Source organism: Geotrypetes seraphini, chromosome 1, assembly GCF_902459505.1.
Source record: "Geotrypetes seraphini chromosome 1, aGeoSer1.1, whole genome shotgun sequence".
NCBI classification, from domain to species: domain Eukaryota; kingdom Metazoa; phylum Chordata; class Amphibia; order Gymnophiona; family Dermophiidae; genus Geotrypetes; species Geotrypetes seraphini.
The window spans coordinates 14,127,730-14,150,108 of NC_047084.1; the positions used below are offsets into that span (position 1 = coordinate 14,127,730).

Here is a 22,379-nt window from a genome sequence, read left to right on the forward strand (position 1 = left end):
AAATTAAAACAAACTGAAAAACAGGGCCAATCACATACTGATTTTTTGTAGTATCAAAACATTTTTTAACCAATATTGTAGACTTGCAGCCCAGTTTCTACTTTTTTCACCTGTCAAAGTAGTCTCAAGCCAGTGTGTGACATATTCCTTGACTTACAGCATAAAGTAAAGGAGAATGAAGTTTGACTAAGGGTTAATATAATTAATTTTTTTCTTGTTTGTCTATGTTTAGATGTGATGCTGAGGAAGCTCTCAATGTAGTGGTACCTAGAACTATGCTGGTCATAAGATGAATTCAACTCTGCTTCTGAATGCATTTTAACCTATCATCATACTCAACATACAAATGTACCCAGCAATACTGATGGACAGATTTTCAGAACTCCAACAATGCAGGGAGCAGCATTGAAAACAGAACAAAAATAAGAATACCACTAAAGCATGCAAATTATATGCATGCTATTACCATTGAGCACTGGTAAATTAAGGGAGAAGAATGTGCCCGATGCATATGCATGCCCAAACAAATCGGGGAGCAGAAAGCTTGAGCTGACGAGTGGAGGTCAGCAGGGAGATGAGCAAATAAATCATGTGGCAGGATTCTCCAAAGTGTGTAATTGCATGAGAAATATTTTCCAGCTTCGCTTTAATACATTAAATTTCCTCTGAATAAGTGCCGTGTACAGCACAAGCATTAAGCTCCCATCCCTGTCTCTGTCATTATGGACATGTGCTCTCATGATCCTAAGCACCCCTCCCCCCACTTTAGAACTGGGTTTCACTGAAAAGAACTCTCTTGAGACACCCTAACACCACCTCACAGGGGAAGGATTCAGGTGGGGTGCTGTTTCTGAGCATTGGGAAGGAATAGCAAAGGACCTCATCTGCAAACAGCTGACTACATTTTAATGCTACTTGCAACCATCTTTGGCACATAAGTTGTCTCCAGTATTAGTGACCTCTGAACATTCTGTGCACCCTAACACCAGCACTATTCCAGTGCAAATCACCTCTAGCACCAGTGTTAAGTTCTGAGCTTCGACCTGTGAGTGTTCAAGATATGTTTTCCCCTACACAAGTGGCTCTCTTTTCTTAAATGCAAAGACAAAGCTCTAAGCTTCTTTACAAAATACAGTGAATTATTAGACTTCTAGTTTTTTTAAATTTATCTGTACAATGGTAGGTGTTACATTACAATTTCTTTCTGTCAATAGTCTGGATCCCTCTAGCAATGAACCTTTGTTCAGAAATATCTTATACTTTAAAAATAATGCAATAACAAAATGGCATACTCAAAGATGAACTCCTCTGACCACACAGGATTCTGGCCTTCCCTGGCATGAGTTTTTGCAACTTGCACACTGTTCAGGGAGATATTACAATATGGACTAGTGAAATGTTTTACAGGGAGCTTATGAGCTTCTTCTATGTGCAAGACAAGACTGCTGACCTAGAAAAAAAAAAAGAAGTTATTTTCATTACACTGTATAAAGGTACTACAGTTCAGACATACAAGCTAAGAGCAATGAGATGTAATCAAGCTAATTTACACAAATATGCATACCAGTCCTTCAAAAAAAATACACCGATTTACTGTATATTTTAGTAGGCAAATTCAATCAAAGGTAGTTTGCATTCTTAATACACAAGACACATACAAGTGATTCTAAAATGTTACTCATGCTCAACGTAAGATTTTTAATTGTGCATTTAGCATTGTTACTAAAAACATTTTAATTGCTGTTTTCAGTTAAGATTGTTTATACTAATAGGCCCTGATTCTGTTTAGGACGCCCGGGAGAGGTGTCCTATATAGAATCGGGCCTACACTAACCCCGATTCTGTAACCGGCATCCATGTTATAGACGCCAGTTAGAGAATCGGGTTAGAGTAGACGCGGCCGCTACACTTATTGCCGAACCCCTCCGGCTGGAACACCGCCCCCCCAAACTTCCAATCGCTGGCAGGAGGGTGCCCAACCCCTCCTGCCAGAACGCCACCACCCCAAACTCGCAATCGCTGGCAGGAGGGTGCCCAACCCCTCCTGTCGGAACGCCGCCACCCCAAACTCGCAATCGCTGGCAGGAGGGTGCCCAACACCACCTGCCGGAAAGCCGGACCCCCCATGCTATCGACCTCCCCCTCATGACTCCCCTTACCTCCCCCCAACTAACCTTTAAATGTTGGTCGGCTGGATGGGTCTTGCTGCCGTCCAGCCGACAGGCTCGCCTCGTCGAAATGAGACGGGCCCACCCCTTCCCGGCCCAGCCCCGCTAAGTCTTAAGGCCTGATTGGCCCAGGCTCTAGAAGCCTGGACCAATCAGGCCTTAGGCATAGCGGGTCCACCTATCCCCACTAATCCTAAGGCCTGATTGGTCCAGGCTTCTAGAGCCTGGGCCAATCAGGCTTTAGACTTAGCGGGTCCGCCCATCCCCACTAATCCTAAGGCCTGATTGGTCCAGACTTCTAGAGCCTGGGCCAATCAGGCCTTAGACTTAGTGGGGATGGGCTGGGAAGGGGCAGGCCTGTCTCATTTCGACGAGGCAAGCCTGTCGGCTGGACGGCAGCAAGACCCGTCCAGCCGACCAACATTTAAAGGTTAGTTGGGGGGAGGTTAGTTGGGGGAGAGGTTAGGGGAATCATGGGGGGAGGTCGTTAGCAAGTGGGGTCCGGAGGGGGTCCAGCTTTCCGGCAGGAGGGGTTGGGCACCCGCCTGCCGGTGATTGCGAATTTGGGGGGGCGGCGTTCCAGCAGGAGGGGTTTGGCACCCTCCTGCCGGCGATTGGGAGTTTCGGGGGACAGTGTTCCAGCAGGAGGAGTTTGGTACCCTCCTGCCGGTGATCAGACAGCCGCTATACTTATTGTGGCAGGGAGATCCCTTGCCGCGATAAGTATAGCGGCTGCGTCTACTTACAATGTAGGCCAGCATTTTGCTGGCCTACATTTTAAGTGTCTCTTCCTCTACTAGGGAGACGCATAAGGCAGACTAGGTTCGCTTAAGGCCCTTAGGCGAGCTTAGGCGTCTTGCGGGCCTCCCTAGGATCCCGGAGGCGCCTTCAATATAGGCGGCCTGCCTGGGGAGTATTTTTTAAAAAAACGTGCATCCTGATTGGTTGATTAGACAGCTGTAGGACGCCTACAGCTGCCTAAAATAGGGACGGCGCTTTGCAGAATCAGGGCCATAGTGTCTTTAACAATTGCTTAATAGTCTACAAGGTCTGACAATTAAGTTAGTAAACTCATCCTAGAAAAAATTAGGACACCCCCATGAAATATTCAGTTCTTTCTTAAGAAATGTTCACATATTGATGTCAATTTTTTTTTTTTTAATCTCTGGATAAGAAAGTGATGTAATTGCAGGTAAACAATAAAAATTTTCCTTGATTTACTCATGAAACAAAAGATATCCACAAAAATATGCTCGGGGCTTGCTGTCATAAAGATCTTGGATGGCGATCTTGTACATTGACCATAAGATCATCTAGGCTCTTAACAAATAGCATCTGTCCCCTGATCGAGAACCTGCTCAATGTTGTTTTAGAGATCAAAACACCTGCCCATTGTCTGATCCAAAGCAAACAATGGGCAGAGATTGAATATGCAGAGACTTTCCTCATGACTGATTATATCATAGAGTGCATCTGCTACATAGTCTACTCCAGCTAACACAAGCTATAGAAGGGGCTCAGCCTTCGCCAGGTTCTGATTTTGTAGCCTGGAATGACAGGTGCACACCACAAAAAACTCAGAGGCTGCAGCCTTAATTCCTAAGTTAGAGCCTCTTACTGCTTCCTGAGGACCATATACACTCTGCAGTCCTGTGGATTCTTTAAAACTACATCTCCCTCACTTGGCAGGGCAGTGCATTTGATCACCTGGGCTACCAGGAAGTCCACCTTTGGCTTAGCAAACATTTGTTGGAATTCCTGACCCATAGGACACAGATTAGTCATAGTTTTAGCCACTTTCAGGGGACTCCCAGGGCTCTTTGACAAGGATCCTTTTATATCTGGGTGCCATGGGAAAAACGGGTTGAGCCTGAACCACACTCAGAAGAGAACACTGGGAGGATGGGGTTTGATGAGGGTCTTTCTTTAGTTCTCAAAGGGACTCGGTAATGATCTCCAGCAATGAGAAGAACTTAGAGTTGGAGAACATAGGGATCTTCACCCTAGTCTATGGCCACTATCACCTCCTGATCCTACATATGAAAGGCTTCCTATCCAACCAGGGAAGCCTCACTTTGTGACAATAAAGTGATTAAATCTGATCCCTCATCCTCCAAGTCTCTGTCAGAGACTGAATAGCCTCCATTCTCAGGAAAGAAGCATTCTGAACATCCAGAGGGGCCTGCGCACTGGTCTGCTCGCCAACAGACCTAACAAGCGGAGTTCTGCCTTGTGCATAAGCTTGCCAGAACAGATTAATGAATTCTGGGGTAAAGGCCTGAATGGACAACTTTCCTTCTACCTTAGGAGAAAAATTGCAGGCAGACCTTAAGAAACTGAAGACTGGGCATCCAAATGGCAGATGAAATTTAGATTCAAACGGTTTTGATGCAAACATCATCAAATATAACATCAAGGCACTGATTACAAGAATAATGCATCAAATATAATAAACTAATATACATAATAAAATAAACATATTCCATTTTCAATAAACCCCCACTTTATCTATATGTGACTATGTGTTTGAACCTTTCAATAACCTCTACCACCCACTCCACACCCTCCCTACCCCACCCAATGGTACTCTCTACCCTACCTTATCAAAATATACCAGTATTATTTCATTCAATTAAATAAAAGCCCAATTAAGAGACCCAACTTAAAACCGCACTACGGCCCTTAGGATGTAAATCTTGCAAATATGAATCCCAGGTTTGTAGAAACAACATTTTTCGCTTTCTAGTAAATCCAGCATCTCTAGCTTCCCAAATGGCCAACTGATGTAATTGGTTTCGCCAATGCCAAAACCTCGGAGGGTCAGGGATCGTCCAATATTGAAGTATACATTTTCTAGCCAATAGACTCATTTTCCTACACAGCGCCTTAGGTAAATGGCCAAAAGCTTCTGGCAAATGTAGACAATATGCTGAAACCTTGTGTCCAATATGTGGCGGCAGCCAAAAATGCAAATAAGATGCTAGGAATTATTAGAAAAGGGATGGTTAACAAGACTAAAGGTTATAATGCCACTGTATCACTCCATGGTACAACCTCACCTTGAGTATTACGTTCAATTCTGGTTGCCTTATGCAGAACTAGAAAAGGTTCACAGTAGAGCAGCCAAGATGACAAAGGGGATGGAACTTTTCTCATATGAGGAAAGGCTAAAGAGGTTAGGGCTCTTTAGCTTGGAAAAGAGATGGCTACAAAATCCTGAATGGTGAAGAATGGGTACAAGTAGATTGATTTTTTATTCTGTCAAAAGTTACAAAGATAAGGGTACACTGAACTAGGTTACAGGGAAATACATTTAAAACCAATAGGAGGAAATATTTTTTCACTCAGAAAATAATTAAGCTAAGGGTCTGTCAGAGGTTGTGGTAAGAGCGATCAACATAGCTGGTTTTAAGAAAGGTTTGGACAGTTTCCTGGAGGAAAAGCCCATAGTCTGTTATTGAGATAGACATAAGGGAAGCCACTGCTTGCCCTGGATTAGTAGCATGGAATGTTTCTATTTGGGTTTTTGCCAGGTATAAGTGACCTGGATTGGCCACCATGAAGACAGGCTACTGGGCTAGATGGACCATTGGTTTCACCCAATAAGACTATTCTTATATTCTTGGGCTGCAAAGCATTTATGCCTTACAGTGCACAGGGCTGCTGTCCCAGGGCTGCAGATGTTTATTTCCCCCCGACATGATCATCTGCCTTTCTGTAGCTCTAGAAGACTGCAGAAGGGCTAAGCCCGAAGCTCCATCCCATGCCACTCAGCAAGTGGCGCAAGGGCACTCTTCAGCTGCCCATCTGGTGCAAAAAAGGCAATAAATAGGGGTATTAGGATCTAAGGACTCAATCCCTGACAGTTTTGAGGCAAAACAAAGGGTTTTAGAGAACTTAGAAAAAAATTAGGAAATCTAACGGCCACAGTGGCAGTGTTTTGGCATCCTTAAACATTTGAACACTGAACTAATAAGTAACAGCCAACAGAAGCATCAAAGGAGTTCAGGTAATACCCCTATAGATGCACAAAAACATACTATACAGTATTCTTCAGGGTCCAAAGGGCTGACCAGCATTCAAGAAACCAATTGGAGAAGCCTAAACAGAATGAGACAGTAGCAGAATGAGACAGTAGGCAGGTGCAGGAACTAAAGAATGGGAGTCTAGAATGACATCTATCTACTGGAAAATATTTTATCAATGTTTGTCATTCTAGACAAGTGGGACGTATCAAAGCAGTCCCAGTAATTTAGGGCGGGCTGACTGCGCCAGCCTGTAACACTGAGGAACCAAAGGCAGAGTCCTCTCTGGCCGCAACGTTCACCCTGTAAAACTTTGCAAATGTGTGAAGAGTGGGCCAAGTTGCTGCTTTGCAAATCTCCTCTGGAGAGCTTCCACCTATGATGAAGCACATTTCTAGTCGAATGTGCCTTCATGGAAACAGGAGACTTTTCCCTACAGACAATGAAGGCTGATGAAATGGCCTTACAGATCCATCTGGAAATTGTGATCTCAGAAGCGGGTGCGCCATGCTTAGTTGAATGAGTCAACACAAACAGATGGTCAGAGAATCTAAACTCGTTGGTGACCTCTAGATAGTGAAGCACTCCTCTTCCCATGTCTAACTTCTTCAAAATGCAGTCTTGTTTCCTAGAACCTGTAGGTTGGAAGACAAGTAAATGGACCTCCTGATTAACATAAAATGCCGAAACCACTTTCAACAGAAAAGAAGGGACATGCAAAATATCTGTGCCATTGGAAAAAGAAAATGAAAAAAAAAAAACCCAAAACAAAACAGGCAGACCATCGGTGTTTCTGATTGCTTTTTTGGGGGGAATAGCCAAGTGATGTTAGTGCATCAATTGCTTGGCTACTTTGCACGAGGTTTTAACTAATTTGCATGGCTGGATCGGAAAATGGGCGATCAAGGGGAAAAACACACAGTGGGCCATTTTGAGCATCGGGTCGGTAAAAGCGATAGTCACTAAAGCTGTGAAAACAGGTTTAGTGATGATCGACGACTTTAGTGCTTCTAGCCCAAAGATTCTAGGAAGCATTAATGCAGACAGTACTATAGTGCTTTATCTCAGATCTAAAACTTTTGTAACAGTTTTATGAATTTTAGCCAAGTAAGCATTGTCATGTCATTAACAGCTGCTTAAATGTCCACTAGCAAATGTTATTGATCAGCACACAGTTTAAATTGTAAGAAAAATGGTAATAGCAGCAAAATAATCAGTCCAAGGTTTCCAGAAAATACAAACCTTCAATATTTAGAAATCTATAGCTTCAGAGATCTAGGTGAATATGAGGTTCTACTGAGATATGTTATATGCCTTCTTAAAAATATACCAGAATGACATGTAATATTTACCTGTCGAAGACGTTTATTGGATGTTGCCTGAGTTGTTTTTCTCAAGTTACAAAATGTTTGTAGACTTCTCATCCAGTCCTAAAAACAAGCAGCAACTTAATATTAACTGTATTTTGATATGCCAAGTAAAATTATAGTAATTTCTACAGAACTACAATTTACCATTTTAAATTATACAACAAAATATAGTTTCAAGTTTATTAAAATTTTGATTGAACGCAAATCAAGGCTTCTAAGCGTTTTACAATTTATATTAAAAAGGAGACAAAACAGACAAATACCCACTAAATAATACTTGACCGACATAAAACGATAGGAAAATTGGGAGAACTACAAATTAAAAGTAAAGAATATATAGAAGGTAAACTACAATAGTAATAGTCAATATCTGAAGTTTCACATTTAAAAAAAACTCAAGAAAAAGCAAGAATTAAATGATTAGAAGGAATGAATTTCTTAAATCCCAATTTAAAATTCACAGCTACACAGTTCACCAGAAAAAAAAATCTGGTTTCTTTCAAGAAAATTTTCCCTTTCAATCATGAAGGCATTAAGTACTTTTTACCAAAAATGGCATCTTAAGAATTACACCGATTCATGATGTGTTCCATCAAGAAACAAATCTGACAAATTCTCCCATGGTGTAGAGATTTAAAAAAGTTTATGTACCACTAACTGGTATCAGAGATGTTTTGGAATTATCTGCTTCTTTATGTAGGAAGAGAAAAATTAATATGAACAAGTGTAGTATTTTATAGATTTGCACTAAGACTACAGTACTTAATGCTTACCTTAAAAAACACAAATTTAGATTTCTCTCATTTAGAGTGTGTGAGAATTAAGGGGGAAAAAAGTAATGTGGAAACAAATTAAGTTATGATTTCAAGTCGAGTATCATCCTTAAGTCACAAATAAGGACTACCGTATTTTCGCGGATATAACGCGCACCGTTGTAAAACGCGCACAGGGGTATAGCGCGCAGAAATCACGATGATATGTACAAAAACTTTTCTATACCGCGCTCAGGCATATAACGCGCATGCTGCCCGACTCTCCTCTGGCCACCCCGACTCTCCTTTCGCTCTCCCCGACTCTCCTCTGGCCACCCCGATTCTCCTTTCGCCCTCCCCGACTCTCATCTGGTTGCCCCGACTCTCCTCTGGTTGCCCCGACTCACCATTCACCCGCCCTGACTTTCGGTGCACTGCCCCGCCTCTCCGTGCCTGTCCCCCTTGAAGTCCTGTCCCCCCTTGAAGGTCTGCCTGTCCCCCCTTGAAGGTCTGCCTGTCCCCCCTTGAAGTCCTGTCCCCATCCTGAAAGCCTGATGCCCCCCCTCGACGTCCGATTCTTCTCCCCCCTCGGCAGGACCACTCGCACCCCCACCCCGAAGGACCGCCGACTCCCCGACAATATTGGGCCAGGAGGGAGCCCAAATCCTCCTGGCCACGGCGACCCCCTAACCCCACCCCGCACTACATTACGGGCAGGAGGGATCCCAGGCCCTCCTGCCCTCGACGCAAACCCCTCCCCCCAACGACCGCCCCCCCCCAAGAACCTCCGCCCGTCCCCCAGCCGACCCGCGACCCCCCTGGCCGACCCCCACGACACCCCCACCCGCCTTCCCCGTACTTTGTGTAGTTGGGCCAGAAGGGAGCCCAAACCCTCCTGGCCACGGCGACCCCCTAACCCCACCCCGCACTACATTACGGGCAGGAGGGATCCCAGGCCCTCCTGCCCTCGACGCAAACCCCCCTCCCTCCAACGACCGCCCCCCCCTCAAGAACCTCCGACCGACCCGCGACCCCCCTGGCCGACCCCCCCACCCCCCTTCCCCGTACCTTTGGAAGTTGGCCGGACAGACGGGAGCCAAACCCGCCTGTCCGGCAGGCAGCCAACGAAGGAATGAGGCCGGATTGGCCCATCCGTCCTAAAGCTCCGCCTACTGGTGGGGCCTAAGGCGCGTGGGCCAATCAGAATAGGCCCTGGAGCCTTAGGTCCCACCTGGGGGCGCGGCCTGAGGCACATGGGCCAAACCCGACCATGTGTCTCAGGCCGCGCCCCCAGGTGGGACCTAAGGCTCCAGGGCCTATTCTGATTGGCCCACGCGCCTTAGGCCCCACCAGTAGGCGGAGCTTTAGGACGGATGGGCCAATCCGGCCTCATTCCTTCGTTGGCTGCCTGCCGGACAGGCGGGTTTGGCTCCCGTCTGTCCGGCCAACTTCCAAAGGTACGGGGAAGGGGGGTGGGGGGGTCGGCCAGGGGGGTCGCGGGTCGGTCGGAGGTTCTTGAGGGGGGGGCGGTCGTTGGAGGGAGGGGGGTTTGCGTCGAGGGCAGGAGGGCCTGGGATCCCTCCTGCCCGTAATGTAGTGCGGGGTGGGGTTAGGGGGTCGCCGTGGCCAGGAGGGTTTGGGCTCCCTTCTGGCCCAACTACACAAAGTACGGGGAAGGCGGGTGGGGGTGTCGTGGGGGTCGGCCAGGGGGGTCGCGGGTCGGCTGGGGGACGGGCGGAGGTTCTTGGTGGGGGGGCGGTCGTTGGGGGGAGGGGGTTTGCGTCGAGGGCAGGAGGGCCTGGGATCCCTCCTGCCCGTAATGTAGTGCGGGGTGGGGTTAGGGGGTCGCCGTGGCCAGGAGGGTTTGGGCTCCCTCCTGGCCCGATATTGTTGGGGAGTCGGCGGTCCTTCGGGGTGAGGGTGCGAGTGGTCCTGCCGGGGGGGGGGGGATGTATCGGACGTCGGGGAGTCGGCCGGGCAAGAGGGCTTGGGCTCCCTCTTGCTCCGATCGTGGATGCGGGTGCGGGTGGGAGCGCGTGCGAGCGGTCGTTCGGGGTGGGGGTGCGAGCGGTCCTGCTGGGGGGGTGAATCGGGCGTCGGGCGGGGTGGGAACTATGTTTAAAAACTTTTGTATACCGCGCTCAGGCATATAACGCGCGAGGGGTATGCGCGGTACGTAAAATCACGTATAACGCGCGCGTTATATCCGCGAAAATACGGTAGTAGTGTCTGATTTCCGATTAAAATCAATTTGCCGATTCATTTTGGGTGAATCAATTTGAATCAATTTGTTTCAGGAAAAATTGGGCTTCCCCACCTTCCTCCCACTGTCACCCAAGATGCCACCGCTGCTGCTTCTCTACTCATTGTAGGGCCCAGAGTGGGCATTTGCACAGCCTGCCAGTCACTTCCTGTTACAGTGCAGAACCTGTACAAATGCAGACTCCAGGCTCCTCAGTGAGTAGTTTCCTTACTAAATAAGGGGTCTCAAGGCACTAAAAATAAATGGAAAAGGAAAATAAAGCAGTGAAGATCAGAAACAACTCTGAAAAGTTTGCTTGCAGAAGGAAAAAACTGAAGGGGACACTATACTCCACTGCTATGTGGGAGGAGCTGAAAGCTGGGAGTGTAACTTCTGCAAGACCCAGTTCGCAGGTTGGAATTGAACACCATTTGAACAGAAACCAGAGTGGATGTAACAGAAATTGAAATTATTAGATTATGAACTCATATGATTGATATTTTTGGATATTCATGTCAAATGGCATGGGAAATGTAAACATAATAATTCAGTTTTATATTAATGAACAAAAATTAGCATCAAAGTAAGTTATAAGTTTTTAATTTATTGTCAATAGGTAGAATACTCTTCCCAACATTGCTCCCATATTGATAAAATGCTCAAAAAAAGCCTGAAAAAAATTGTCCGAAAAAGCTTGAACGACACAGGAAATACCACAAATCAAACATTTTCTGCATGTGCATCCCTACTTAAGTCTACTTACGATACCATTTTTTGCTTAACTCTAACTAGACTTCACACAGCACAGCCTTTAGCTACCTTGTACCATCTTATGGAACTGCTTTTTCTTTGAATTTCCACATGGAATCCACTTACAAAAAATTCAAAGCAGCTCTTAAGACATGGATCTTTACACATGCCTTTCTCCAATTATTGAACCAAGAACTCTCGCAATTAAGTCTTCTACAGTAGCCCAATGTGCAGACTTGCAGTAGCCCAATTGGCATTTAAAATAGTTCCCTCTCTCATGTACTAGTGCAATGCGTTCTCGTTATCCACATGTTCTGTATTCACGGATTCGTTTATTCATGGAAAATAAATTGTAGCCCATTTATGTTTTTTCATGCAAAATAGAATAACCCATTTTTGCTTATGTGTTCCCATGACGAAGAAAATATTCACAGAACTGTGCGTGAGTACTGTTAGATCCAAAGACTTTATATATACAGTGAGGAGCAAAAGTTTGTGAACACCACTATTCTGTGCAAATTTCAGTGCAAGAAACAACTCATAGGTACAAACAATCCAAGAAACTGCTTTCATTGTATGCTAATAGATCTCATGCATATTCATTGGGGAAATCCTGAAAACCAGACTGGATTGCGGCCCTTGAAGACCAACTTTGACACCTGTACGGTAGACTATAAAACTGCCCACATTTTTGGTTCTATATGCAAAGCATATGGTCTCATATTAGCATTTCTCCATCATCCATAATGGAGATCTTTTGAAAACCAAGTCCTCTGCTTATTAAATATAAGAAAGTATTAAACAAAAGCCATGGATATAATCAATGCAAGGACTGTAATATTAAAATACTAGGGAAAAAACTTAAGGAGATGATTCAAGTTAATATTTTGTAAGTCACAATATGTTTGTCAATATATTACGTGTTTAGACTATAAATGATACTAATACTAACCTGCGACTGCTCTTGGGTCTCTCCTTCAAAGTAAAAGATGTAATAGTCTTCACTAAAGTGCTGAACAACTATCTGAAAACAGTTTGGCCTTTAAATAAAAAGGAGGGAAAAATAAGCAAAGTATTCTAAGTCACAAATCAATATGAAGGCAACAAATATAATAAATAGCTTGTAGCAAAATTTGCAGTAAAAATTTATACAAAGAAAAACAATGGTTTATTCTGAAACACATTATGGGCTAGTGCTGCCCGATTCAGGAAAAAAATTTCGATTCGATTTGATTTTCCTGCCCAATTGGGTGATTTTTTAAAACGTCCTGGTGGGTTTATTTTATAGCCTCTTCACCCCTTTTATAGCCTCTTTACCCCTTTTATAGCCTCTTTACCCCCTTTGCCCTCTCCTAACCACACTGGTTCCGTGGTGTAAACAAAATAAACAAAGAAGACTTTTCCTCTCTGTTAAATCCTAGCTCACATTTGCGGTCTAACACCAGCTCTGGCAGGATACATGTTTCAAATCTGACATTGTAATCACAAAACAGAAAATAAAATTAATTTTTCTACCTTTTGTTGTCTGGTCATTATTCAAATCTTGTTGGTCCCAGGCTCTGGTTATCTTCTGATAACTTGCTTGCCAGGGTCTCCTTCTTTCTTCTTTCTCCGTGCTAACCATCCATCTTCCATCTCTGTCCTCCTCTTCCATTTCCCTTCCCTCCCCCGGAGGTCTGGCATCTTTCCTTTTTTTCGTCTTCATCCACAGATCCACCTTTTCTCAACTACCCTTTCATCCAGCATCTCTCCCTCCTTCCCCACCACCCAGGTCCAGCATCTCTCCCTCCTTCCCCAGGGTCCATCTTCTCTCCCTTTCTGTTCCTTTCATCCCTAAATCCTATTGTCCACCATCTCTCTCCCTCTCCTCTGTTTTTAGACCCATTATTTCTTCCCCCCAAAGTCCAGCATATGCACGTCTCTTTGAACCCCCCTTCCCTCCATGTACTTTCACACCAGGGCCCCCCCCTGAAGGCCTACACCCCACCCCTGAAGGCCAGCCTGTCCCCCCCTGAAGGCCAGCCTGTCCCCCCCGGAAGGCTGCACCCCCTCCAAAGGCATGTACTCCACCACCCCCCCCCCCGGAAGGCCTGCACCCACCAACGGACTACACCCCCTCCCTCCCCCAAAAGGCCTGCATGTTCAATTTACCTAAATTCAGTAGTCTGCATAAGATCGCTGGCTCTAGCGATCTTTGCAAGCTGCCATCTGTTGTCCGAGTTGTCTTCTCTCTGCCGCGGTCCCGCCCCTTCTCTGACGTCAGAGAAGGTGTGGGACCGCAGCAGAGAAAAGACAACTCGGAAGATGTATGGCAGCTTGCAAAGATCGCTAGAGCCAGCGATCTTATGCAGGCTGCTGAATTTAGGTAAATTGATACAGGGAAGCTGGACACTAGCGGGGAAGCCACTTCCCGACTGACCTTCCCCACTTGCCCTTTAAAGCAGGAGCGGTAGGCCAGTCAACGAATCAGGAGGCTGATTTTTTGGCATGGTAAATCGATTCACCTGAAGTGAATTGGTGAATCGATTCGAATCGTGAATCGGGCAGCACTACTATGGGCCCCTAATACAAAGCGTGGTAAATGCACCGAAGCCCATAGGAATTAAATGGGCTTCAGGGTCAGGGCATTTACTACGGCTGCATCGCTATTGCAGCTTTGTAAAAAGGGCCCTATATAAGTGAGCAAAAGACAGAAGCATTATATTAACGAGTGCTAGAATAGATGTGTAGACTTAGGCATTTCTTTCTTTCTTTCTGTCTCTCTTCCTGCTCGCTGTCTGTCTTTCTGTCTCTCCCCCCCTGTCCAGTAGCACCCCTTCCCTGCTCCCCCTGTACAGCAGTAGCCCTTCTCCCTTCCTTTTACCTATCTCCCCTGTCTAGCAGCACCCCTTCCCTGTTCCCCTGTCCAGCAGTAGCCCTTCTCCCTTCCTTTTACCTCTCCCCTGTCCAGCAGCACCCCTTCCCTGTTCCCCCTGTCCAGCAGTAGCCCTTCTCCCTTCCTTTTACCTCTCCCCTGTCCAGCAGCACCCCTTCCCTGCTCCCTCTGTCCAGAAGTAGCCCTTCTCCCTTACTTTTACCTCCCCCTGTCTCTCTCAGGCAAGCTCTCCTCCCTTTTACCTCCAGCTCCTTCACAAGCCGAAGAGTTGCGGTCATGTTCCCACATGCTGTTTTTGCGCCTGGCAGCAGTGCTGTTCATCGAGGCACATGCTGGCCGGGTGTGGGAGAGGGGAAGCCACTGCCACGTATGCGCATGAGAACGAAACTGCCGCAAGCTCTACTACGAATGCGGCAGCATGGAGTCACGGATCCATGCAGATTGAAGTGCGCATGCGCGCTAAGGGTTTTATTATAGCGTAAACTGACAGCATTCTTCGTAGATAAAACAGAGCTAAAAATTTTTAATCATATTTTGCAAATGGTCTCCTTTTGATTTTTTTCCCTACCTATTTTTAGACTTGCTCATTAAATTCAAGTTAAATTACATAGTGCTTGATAGCACTATGTCAAAACTGTTAAGTTTCTGAGATATTTGTGACCCGAAGCATCTATGCAAGTCTATTGAGAATAGTTATAAAATCTGAAGTCATAAATTTCAATATTTCCTTAACAGAATTTTTATGACAGTTTCAATTAACTAACAATACAAACAGCCCAAATGCAATTACAGGGAGGTTTTTTTTTTATTTGGGGGGGGGTTAACTGTAATTGAGACAAGTGTGAACTTTCATTTTTCAATCCATGAAATTTCAACTGTATGCCTATATTTTCATGCATACAATCACTTACAGGGGGGTTCTGCAGTAGAAAAATGTGTTCTTCGAAAGCTGCTGTTTATGCCATTACCACTTATTACTATATCTTTGTGCCACAAATTATACAAACATTGATGTGAAAACACTGCAATGCAAGTACAGCTCAGGCAGGATCAAGACAAACTAATATGAACAGCAAAATCTATATTTTAAAAGGTTGCTTTTTATATAAAACCTGCTCTAAAAAATGTGAAAGATATTACAGATGTGAAAGGAATAGCAAGGGAACAATGATTTGAGAGTCCTTAATGAGGTCACTATTATCGAACATATCATGACCAAGAATGCCATATCAGTGAGCTACTCACAGATTTTCTCTACAGCTAAGCATCTGCATTCACTCAAAGGGTTTAGCAGAGAAACAGTCATTGTGAAAGCAACATTTGTTGAGTGCATTAGATGCACTCAACAAATTTGTTCATAAAGAAATAGAATTCCCTCATTTCTCGCAAGGAAAAAACCTGGTAAAATTCTGCAGTTCTTCCCAGATGGCATAATTTGTCATGTAGACCTGCTAGTACAATGCTATGAGTGAAGAGCAGTCTCACGAAACTGCTATTTTTCAATGAGACCTGGATGTTCGGACTTGCAGCCTTGAAAGATATCCAGAGTAGGGTGGTCCAAAAAAATTAACACATTTCGTTTGTCCACAAAGCTAATTTTATTCCCTTATATAATAATGAAAACAACAAAATTTTACTTAAAATAAAGTTTTAGGGTTACCCCACACATCACAGTTTTTTTTAACTACAGCTAAGCTTAACAGTATATCGTAATTCTTGTGAACTCAACAAATAATGGTCTATCTATGACATAAGAGCCACCTTTGATGCAGAAGGAAACTTCTTTCAGTGGCTGGCCATTAGCCTAATAACAAATTGCTTCTGTTCTTCTTCATCTTTTGTCAGTTATCTATTTTTAAATGAGGATTCTGCTGCATCATTAACAGTAAGTTTGGATACCCGATTCCAAAGTCTCTTGAAAACTGGATCGTCAGTGCACTCTGTGGGATATTTCTTCAGCAATATTTTTGCTTTTGTTGATCCTCCCTTCAATCAAAAAATCAAAATATGACTGTGTTCTCTGTGTTACAAGACTATCAAAGGTCACAGGTTCCATTTCATCTGTATGCATGAGAAATCGTGGAATGTCTGGCAATGGTGGATGCTGTAAGTTTTGCACTATTCATAGTTTTGTTTCTGGTGCAATTCTGACATCAAAAAAGGCAAATGCTGCTAGGTACTCGGACACAAACCACAGATGGCTGTGAATGCCTTGTTTACAACAGTTTTATTCATATAGTTTCTTCAACTTCCTAACACAAGAGTCTATGCGCTGTGTCGGTATCCTGGCTCGATCCCATACCACCATCACTGACTTACACACCAACTTATAGCTTTTCGGTAAAGGATTTCCTTTGTCATCATGATGAAAATTGACCAGTCGAAGAATATCCAGTCCACGTGGCAGTCTAGCTGTTGATAGCTAACAGATTGACTTCCCAAGGAATCAGTTTTCAGGTGCAGATCGCAAACTAGACGATGCCATACAAAATAATTATGAGCAATCACCTACCATACACAACACACAAGCAAACAGTGCATGCTGGGGTGACTTCTAAATATTATCTAATCAAGCTGAAATTTAACATGAGTAAGACATACCAGGTGGACAAAATAAGGGAAAAGGATTGGGACTTGTATACCTCCTTTTTGTAGTTATACAACCACACTCAAAACAATTTACATACAGGTTCTTCAAGCATTTTTCCTAACTGTCCTAGTGGGCTCACAATCTATCCAATGTACCTGGGACAGTGGAGCATTAAGTGACTTGCCCAGGATCACAAAGAGCAGTGCGGTGTTCGAACCTACATCAGAGTGTCGAGGCTGTAGCTCTAACCACTAAGCTTGTGAGAAGACTCGACAAGGTTGATTTTCTTGCATACTACCATGGACATCCAGGTGCACTTAAACTTGTTTGATGCAGAGTGGACCACAAAGCTCGGATTCAGCAGGCTATTTATTCAATTATTTATATTCTTCCTGTACCTAAGTGAATATACATAATCAGAGAATTGGACAGAGGGAGCGTGCTAGATGTTGTGTATTTAAATTTTAGCAAAGCCTTTGATAGTGTTTCACACATGCGTCTAAAATTGAATACCCTCGATACGGCAGCGCTCTGGGATCACCCACTGCTCAGTAACTAAGGCAGAGATGTCCAGATGCACGGGAATAAAGACGGTCTGAGTATTAGAGCTTCTCTTGACCATGCACTGGGAAGTAGGTGGTCATGCCTCCAACTTCAATTCCTTGATTGCATCTGCTATAAAATGGTGGACAGAAACAGACTTGAATTACCGGCACATCAAAGGGTTGTCACCCTGGTCAAGTGCCACAAACACATCTTGGCCACTGGACCCAAAGAGGGAACTGAATTATTCCAGGAAATCCTCTGAGCCTTGGGACAATAAAGGCATGGCGTCTAACCTCCAATCCTGCCACTCTGGCTCTGAGTGGTTGCTGAGACTGGGAGCCCGCTTGTTCTTTGGTGGAGGTCTTTACTGGCTCCCAGTTCGCTTTAGGATCCAGTTTAAATGCGCATGCATAATCTTCAAGCTTCTCTATGGAATATTTGATCCTTTTGTCACTTTATGTTGGAATACCCTTAGACTTTGCCATTTGAGAAACACACAAAGATATAAGTTAGCCTTCCCTTCCTTTAAGGGAATTAAATCTGCTGGGAAGCTCAGTTGATCTTTTGTTTTCAAGTTTGTAGAGATCTGGAATGAACTTCCTGACTCCATTAGGTTTTTAAGCCAGCTACAATTATTTCGTAAATTCTTGAAAACTTTGTTGTTCTCGCAATTTTTAAATGGTTTAACTACAGCCTCAACGAAATGATAATATTATAGTTATTTTTCTTATGCTTTTCTTATGTACTTTAGTTTTTAATTAGTTCTTCCTTCTATGTTTTTTGCTATGTACTCTAGCCTTAATTATATGTGAACCGAGTCGAGCTTCACTAGGAGATGACCCGGTATATAAACCAAAGATTAGATTAGGTTAGGTCTCAGGAAGCGGTGATGTTCCTTGGACTAAAGGCAGCACACTTTCCAGCTGTGCAGCACGCTCCAGGTCCATTAAAAAATCTCTCCACATGATTTGGGGAAAAGTCTTGTGCTGTTGGAATAAAGGAGCCCTGCAGGACCTCAGAATGGGCTTTTGTGGGTACCACAGACAACATGCATCTGGCCTTCGCTGAATTCAGACCCGGATGTTACTTTCTTCCCATCTCCTGGACCCACAGTGGTTTCCCAGCCCTGGAGGACATGGATAGGGCCAAGTACGAGACTCCCACCCCTCCCTCGCATGTGCCACAGCACGTGGTGCATGAAAAATTGAGAGGTTTTGAGGCAGATACAGACTTCAGATAAGATCGTTTAAAATCCAAGATAGCTGCCACCTGAAAAACTGCACCCAACAGCTCATGAGAACTTTTTAGAAAAAGAAACACAGAAATAGTCTGTTCTGCTCAAACAAGGTAACATAAGAACTATGAACAATTAAACAGAGTAACAAACATGCTAGCAGAAGTATCAAAAAAGCTCAAATAGTACCCCAAAATATACTAGCAACAGATTACGGTACTCTTCATGTTCCAAAAAAGGCTGACTGGCCTCCAAGTGACAGACTTGGGGAAAAACATTCTTAAAGAGACAGTAGACAGGCACAGGAAATAAATGACAGGGTGGGGGTCCAGAATGACACACCTATCTACAGTAGTATCTCGGTTAACCAGTATTCAACCAACCGGCACTCTAAACCTACTGGCAAAAATTGTCTCCCGCGCTCCTAAGCCAATGTCCAAAGTGGTGCTCCTGACCCAATAACCTCCCGTCACTCCCTCCAGCTCTCGAAGCATCACGGCAATCACAAATCTCCCTCTCTTCATTCCCAAAGCAGCCAGTCCTGACAATCCCTTTCCTCCATTCTCAAAGCAGTGGATCCGGTCCAGGCAAACCCCTCCCTCCCTTCCCAAAGCAACAGAGCCGGTCCTGACAAATCCCTCCCTCCATCCAGTCCCAAAACAGCAGAGCCAATCCTGACTACCCCTTCCCTCTCTCTGTTCCTGAAGCAATAGAGCCAGTCCTGACAACCCCCTCCCTCCATTCCCAAAGCAGAAGAGCCGGTCCTGACAACCCCCTCCCCAACTCTGTTCCTGAAGCAACACAGCTGGTCTTGACAACCCTCCTCCCTCCCTCAGTGCTTCCTTTGCTTGCCGGCTGCCAGTACAGCATCGGGTAAGTAATTGAGGGAGGAGGGTTGTCAGGACCAGCGCTGCTGCTTTGGGAATGTAAGGAGGGAGAGGTTGTCAGGACCAGCTCTGCAGCTTCTGATAAGGGAGGGAGGGAGGGAGGGAGGGAGTGAGGTGAAAAGGGGGAAGAGAAAGTGGGAGAAAAGGGGGAATAGAAAGTGGGAAAGAAAGTGGAAGAGAAGGGGTAGAGAGAAAGTGACCAAGAAATATTTTTCACTCAGAAAATAGTTAAGCTCTGGAACACGTTGCCAGAGGTTGTGGTAAAAGCAGATAGCGTAGCTGGTTTTAAGAAAGGTTTGGACAAATTCCTGGAGGAAAAGTCCATAGTCAGTTAAGATATGGGGGAAGCCTCTGCTTGCCCTGGATCAGTAGCATGGAATATTGCTTCTCTTTGGGTTTTGGCCAGGTACTAGTGACCTGGATTGGCCATCGTGAGAACGGGCTACTGGGCTTGATGGACCATTGGTCTGACCCAGTAAGGCTATTCTTATGTTCTTAAGAAAGAAAGGAAGATGATGCTGGACTACAAGTCAGAGGTGGGGGAATGACAGAGTGAGGTAGGAAGGGAGAGACAATTATTTTTACATTAACTCTCAAATAACCAGAAACTACAGTTATCCTGCATCCACCAATCCCCATGGGTGCCGGATAACAGATTCCACTGTACTAAAAATAGATATTAGCAAGGTAAGAACCTAATCTCTTTTTCTAGTGCAATAGGTGTGTCATTCTGGACAAGCGGGACACACAAAAGTAGTCCCAGAAATCTAGGGCAGGATGAATGTGCCAGCATGTAGCACTGAAGACTCAAAGGCAGAATCCTCCCTCCCCATCCACTCTGTAAAACCCAGCAAATGTATGTAGGGTGGACCAAATCATCGCCTTAGAAATCTCCTCGGGAGAGACTGCTCTAGCTTCGGCCCACAACTAAGCCACACTTCTGCTCAAGTACGCCTTAACAGAAGCAGGAGACTGTTTCCCACAAGCAAGGTATGCTGACAAAATGGCCCTCCGAATCCCCCTGGACATTATAGCCTTGCAAGCTGGTGCACCTCACCTAGCTGGATGAATCAGGTCAGAGAGCCTAAACTCATTGGTGACCTCCAGATGTCTAAGAAGCACTCATCTCATATCCAACATCTTTAAAATCCAGTCTTTCTTGGAACCCTTACACAAGAATGCTGAGAATTAAACTTCTTGATTGACATGAAATGCTGAAACCACCTTCAGCAGGAATAAAGGAATGGTGCATAAAGAGACTTGTGTCAGAGACTTAAGGAAATGCTCTCCACAAGAAAGAGCTGGGAGCTCTAAGACCAATCTTACTAAGGTCATAGGCACCAGAAAAACTGTCTTGAGTGTCAAATCCATCAGTGGTTCAAATGGAGCTTGGCCGAGGCCCCATAAAACCACTGTAAGTTCCCACGAAAGGAACGGGAGCTGGATTGGAGGTCTGTGACGTAGTGTACCCTTCAAAAATCTGGCTATGTCTGGATGAGACGCCAGCGTAGATTTGCTGTCTCAAGCCCTGAAATGAGAGCGCCCTGCAACTTGGACTCAAAGGCAAGCCACCGTAAATCCCTTGTAAAGACTGGCTTGGAAGAAAGCCAACAGCATAGAAACTGGACCTGAAAATGATGCCACCTTCTCCTGGACACTCCAATGCTGGAAAGTCTGCCATGCCTTAGCAAAGGCTGAGACCGGTGTCTGTTTCTCAGATGTGAAGAGAGTGGTAATGACCACTTCTGAATACCCCTTATGCACTAATGCTTTACGTTCAAGAGCCGTGCCATAAGAGCAAAGCGATCTGGATCTTCTAAAGAACCTTGGACCCTGGGAAAAGATCCGGATGCACTTGAAGACTGAGACTGGAACCCATCCGAAGACACACCAGATCGGAGTATCACAATCTGCGTAGCCAGTCTGGAACTACAAGAATGACCATTCACCGATGCCTTGCAATCCTTTGAAGGATTCAACCAGTCATGGGCCACGGGGAAAAGAAATACAAAAGCACGTTCTGTGGCCACAGCTGGACCAGAGCATCCAAATCAAAGCATCCAGACCCTCATTTCTGGGCTCATATCTTTGACTGAATAACCTGTCTGCCTTCTTCCTGCCATAGCCACGAGGTCAAATTGTGGCCAACCCCAGTGGCGAACAATGGCTTTGAATGCTGTTTGACAGCATCCACTCTCCCAGATCCAAGGTCTATCTACTACTACTACTATTATTTCTATAGCACTACCAGACATACACAGTGATGTACAGAGTCATGAGGGAAAGAGTCCCTACTTGAAGAAGCTTACAATCTAAACAGATAAGACAAAGAGATGCCTTGGATACAGTTAGGGGGAATGGTTAATCTGCTGGCTAGGGTGGTAGGGAGGTGCAGGGGTAGGGAGGGAGCCATGGCCAAACCAAAAGGAAGTGCCACAATAGACTTCTAATACCCCACTCCCTTAACCGTACTCTTCGATCATCCAATCAAACTTGCTTGTAATCCCTTCATTAAGACATGTTAACTTCATGAAAAATAATAACTTTTCAGTCACCGCCCCATCATTCTGAAATTCAGCACCGAATTTACAAGAGATTTCAACTTTAGATAACTCTAGCTTAAAAACCAGTATAGAGAGTATCTGCCTGAGCCCAATTTTTCCTTGGGAACTGGTTCTATAGCATTAATGTTTAAGAGTTGTTGCACTGTTTGGACTCTAACCTCTTTCTCTGGCTGTTCAGCTGGGGAGTCGAGGAACATATTGGAAGGGGTTGATAAAACTTGATCTTGTGCCTCTCCCTGATAATGTCCAGAACCCAGTGGTCGGACGAGATCTGTTTCCATTTGTCCCTGGATGCTGACAGCTGCCCTCCAATATGAAGAGGATCTGCTGTTCTCCTGGCATCATTGCTGCTTCTTGGAGGCTGAGCCACCTTGGG

At 44.9% G+C, this 22,379-nt stretch overlaps 1 protein-coding gene across 1 annotated transcript in view; it reads right to left on the minus strand.

Annotated features, from left to right (window-relative positions):
- The window catches only part of RASA1 (RAS p21 protein activator 1), a 207,809-nt gene that overhangs the window by 93,335 nt on the left and 92,095 nt on the right, over nt 1-22,379 (minus strand). The window contains exons 12-14 of the mRNA XM_033922545.1: nt 12,260-12,347; nt 7,546-7,623; nt 1,293-1,450 (exon numbers count right to left, since the gene is read on the minus strand). Of these exons, the coding sequence (XP_033778436.1) occupies nt 1,293-1,450; nt 7,546-7,623; nt 12,260-12,347 (324 nt within the window). The remainder of the gene's footprint in view (nt 1-1,292; nt 1,451-7,545; nt 7,624-12,259; nt 12,348-22,379) is intronic.